This window comes from Portunus trituberculatus, chromosome 37 (assembly GCF_017591435.1).
Source record: "Portunus trituberculatus isolate SZX2019 chromosome 37, ASM1759143v1, whole genome shotgun sequence".
Lineage (NCBI taxonomy): Eukaryota > Metazoa > Arthropoda > Malacostraca > Decapoda > Portunidae > Portunus > Portunus trituberculatus.
The window spans coordinates 19,002,091-19,006,320 of NC_059291.1; the positions used below are offsets into that span (position 1 = coordinate 19,002,091).

The following is a 4,230-nucleotide window of genomic DNA, read 5'->3' on the forward strand; positions in this document are numbered from 1 at the left end:
ATTGTACTGGAAGTGAATACCTGAAGCTGAGTGCTACATGATCAGAAAACAAGGCAGGGACGGAGGAACAGGTAACGTGTGCTGCTACCAAACCTGATGTGAGAATATGGTCTAGTGTCCCTCCACGAGAATGTGTAGCCCCACCAGTGACCCAGCGAGTGAGGTGAGTAGACTTGATAAACTGAAGGAGGAGGCGTCCATTCCGATTCGAGGTCGGAGAAATATCGCTCATCTCTGGATGACGTGCATTAAAGTCCCCCATGTAGACCATACCCCGGACTGCAGGAGGAGGGAGAGCTGCTGGAGAAAGTCCAAGTGGGAGGCAATATACATTACAGAGATGAAGTGAACCAGTCCCTCTAGTCACTTCAAAGAGCTGAAAAGTAGTGTTGTCATCAGTGGAGCATCGAAGGAGCTTGTGTGGAAGAGATGAATGCATGTAAGTAAGTAGACCGTGCCGTACCCTGTGTACGTAAGACACGTATCCTGGTAGAGGAGGAGCGTCTGGATGGTCACGATGGCCAATGAAAGCTTCCTGTATAAAGACAACTTGGGAATGGTAACGTAGCACATAAGCCTGAAGGGCTGCCAGCTTGTCGAAGGTGGTCACACCACACGCATTCCAAGAGAGAATGAGCAAAGGAGCCCGACTATCGAACATTTCGCTTTGGAGAACGGCAACTTGAGGAGGAAGATTTAATCCGAGCAGCAACACGAGAAGGAGGAGGCCCATTCAACTCACCCAAGCGAGCAGCGAAGTCGTCAAACCGTTGAGTGAAGGACGAGAGCGTGGAGAGTATAGTTTGATGAGACTCTACTAGGAAATCCAGTGTCGCCTCTGTAGAGGCGTGACCAACAACAAGATTGTGCAGTGTAGCCTCAATGGCATCCAGACGCGACTCGAGGGAGGCACAGCGGGTCTTCAGGTCATTAACAGCCTGCCGTAGAGCCAACACCTGTAGGGAAGGAGATGATGAAATGGAAGCAGAAGACTTCGGTGGTAGGGATGGAGGCGTCACTAGCTGATGAGAGGCAGAAGTTGGTCGTCTCGAACAGCCGTGCCAAACACTGACTCCCTGCTTGAGGCAGCGAGGGCAGCGCCAGTTAGAGGTGACGTCATCAGATGGAGGGGTAGCGGCGGCATCACTCGCATGGGGCTGATGTGACCATCGGTAACGGCAGGAACGCGAGTCATGTGGTCCAGAGCACCAAGCACACTTCTCCTCCGCCGAGCAGTAACGGGAGATGTGCCCTATCCCCCAACACCTGTAGCATGTAGGAGAATCATTGAGCAGCCTACGTATCTCGGAAGACGGCAACGATGGGAGAAAGCTGAAGTCAAAGGTCTGTGGTGGTTGCTCCAGGAGACTCCATGTAACAATGATACGGTTTAGTGGCTTACCGTTCTGGTAAAATCGTCGGGCACTGTAGACTCCTGGTAGCTCCTTACTGAGGGACGGGTTGACCTCCACAGGGTAGCGAGTGATGAGGTAGCTCGGGAACTTACGTGGCCTTTCCGGAGAATCTTGCTCCACCAGTGGTAGCGCCAAAAACTCACCAGCCATCACCCTCTGGACAATGTCTGGACGCTTCCTAGAGATGTTAACGAAACGTGAGGTGACCGCAGACATTTTGACCTCCTGCCAAGGTGCGATCAAGACCAAACACCCGATTCACCTCTGCCAGCCATCGCAGCTTGATATCCACTCCCGGGTTATCCTGGAACATAAGCTTAACATACTCAAGCCGTGGCGCAAAAGCAGGGAGGTGAGAGGAGGAGGGCTGTGGTCGTTCTAACAAGGCAGTAGCAGGTGAGACACTGGGGGTTGGACGGGTTGGTAACATTGGCGGGAAGGCACTGCCATCTCGCTCCACACAATCAACGTCCTCATAGACGCGAGAAGACTTCGAGGCATGGTGGAAGTCCTCTCCACTAGAGTCCAGGTCAGGCATGCAACGCTTGGAGGCGGCGGCAACGACAGGTGAAGATGGGTGGGAGTGACGAACAGCCGGCGAAAGTAACTGCCCTGTTCCACAGCCAGCAGGCACTACAGGTCCCCCGCCCTCGTCCTCATCCTCGCTCAGCCGTAGGTTGCCCTCAACCATGGAATACGTAGCAGGGCCCGAGTACTCCATGACCCGAAGCCCTGACGTAGCAGCAGTAGTCCCTCCAAGACAAATGGTACTACCACCAGTATGAGCAGAGCAGCACAGCCAAGCACCTGTCTGATCACCACGGTGGTCAGACGAGAGAGAGAGAGAGAGAGAGAGAGAGAGAGAGAGGTGGTCAGACGAGGAGTGAGAGAGAGAGAGAGAGAGAGAGAGGTGGTCAGACGAGGAGAGAGAGAGAGAGAGAGAGAGAGAGAGAGAGAGAGAGAGAGAGAGAGAGAGAGAGAGAGAGAGAGAGAGAGAGAGAGAGAGAGAGAGAGAGAGAGAGATTAATACACTTAAACCCTTCAATACTAGGACACAGTTTTACCTTGACTTTTGTGTGCGATTAGACCATTTTATTGACATTAGGAAGGGTCTTTGGAGGTCAGAAAAAAAAAAAAAAGATTAATGGCCACAGTCTTCACTATTCTAATCCCACACATGAGTTTCTGAGGCTGTATAAATTCACCAAATAGTAACCAGAATAAATATGGAAATGCATCATGGTACTCAAGGGATTAATATCCATTAGACTAAGAATGCCAAAAATTTCTTCCTTGCACACTACAGACAGGTAAATACAAACAAGTAAGTTCTCTCTCTCTTTTTTTTTTTTTTTTTTTTATTTAAACAGGTGGTTATGTATATTGCATGGGACAATTAAGTATGCCAATGCTAAAGCTCATCCTTGCCGTAGGTGAGCTATCTTAAAGCTACTGCCCTTACACTTACATTATAAACAAATTGTAATGTAGTAATAACTAAGCTTAATTTTAATAGATAATATTAGATGAATACTTAAAAATACTATGTACATCTTAGTCAAAGCATTATGTACAAAATTGACATTAAGGAGGGTGTAGACGCAGCCACCTATGGGCTGCTACCTTAATTTGCTGTGTGGACAGGCCCCTCACATCCACATCTGTAGTGAGCTCGTTCCACCACACCACCGCTGCTGATGTAAAGGCACGCTGGTGAGTAGAGCTATGGGACCTAGGGACTTCCAGGAGGAGGTCATTGGCCGACACCGTCCTCGTGCCAACCTCGTGTCTCCTCCAAGTTGCCCCTAAGACCGTCAGGTGGGGTACGCGCTGCACTTGTGCCTTGTGGAGCTCTGTCAAGGCGGCAACTCTCCTGTGGTGCTCGAGGCTGTCCCTCAGGTCATGCCGCTGCTGTTCCTCCTGCTGCCGCTGCTCTTGCTGTTGCTGTTGCTCTTGTTGAGGCTGTCTGTGTTGCTGCCTCCTTCGCCAATGTGGATGGTGTGTAGCGCCGCTAATTCATTCTCATTCTCATTCTCATTCTCATCTCTCTCTCTCTCTCTCTCTCTCTCTCTCTCTCTCTCTCTCTCTCTCTCTCTCTCTCTCTCTCTCTCTCTTTTTTTTATTTAAACTTAGTGCACATAACATACATATTTTACACATAAGTATGTTTACAGTTGGAGCTGAGTTCGTGAGCTAAGAGCGTGCACTGGCATGTGACGCTCATTCTAAAGGTGCTCCTGGGACGGCATTGTGAGCGAGGGTGTCATAAAACTGTCACTATCAGCTGCGCACCTCCTCGCCACTAATCAGCACTGTCATGTCAGGCACACGCACATCCCACGTCACTGTGTTTCACTGTCACTGTCAGGCATACTATTTTCCTCCACTCCTGTAGGCACTGTCACTGTCAGGTGGATGGCAGGCTGGTGGACACTGTCATTTTATCACCTGTCACTGTCACTATCAGGCGGATGTGTCCGTAACCAGGCGTGGGCAACACACTTCACCTGCTGGGTGGCCTCCCCAGATGGGAACCGCCTTGTCGTGGTAGGGGGGCTTCCGTGCCCCTGTGACCTGGCGAGCTAGGCTAGAGGGGGCTTAGGCCCTACTCTGCCCTTTCGAGGGGAGAGGCTACCCATGCTAGTAAGGTCGCCAGTGAGGGCCAGACTAAATGGTTCCTACGTAGGCTGCCAGTGGACCAGCGGAGCCACCGCTGGAGGATCGCCCAATAGGGGCCGTCCTGTGCTGGATGGTTGGGTGTCCAGGCTGGGATGCTTTGGGAGGGGGTCTCAGCTCTGTCGTGGACAAACATTCG

General features: G+C 51.1%; 1 protein-coding gene across 1 annotated transcript; it reads right to left on the reverse strand.

Annotated features, from left to right (window-relative positions):
• Window positions 1-397: 397 nt before the first annotated feature.
• LOC123514145 lies at window positions 398-1,826 on the reverse strand. Its single transcript, XM_045271793.1, has one exon. The coding sequence runs from the start codon at window positions 1,629-1,631 to the stop codon at window positions 651-653; it is 981 nt and encodes a 326-aa protein (XP_045127728.1). The 5' UTR covers window positions 1,632-1,826; the 3' UTR covers window positions 398-650.
• Window positions 1,827-4,230: the final 2,404 nt, after the last annotated feature.

Bases quoted from the DNA above. Each gene is read 5' to 3' on its own strand.
- LOC123514145 (XM_045271793.1), bottom strand. From the start codon at position 1,631: ATGTCTGCGGTCACCTCACGTTTCGTTAACATCTCTAGGAAGCGTCCA.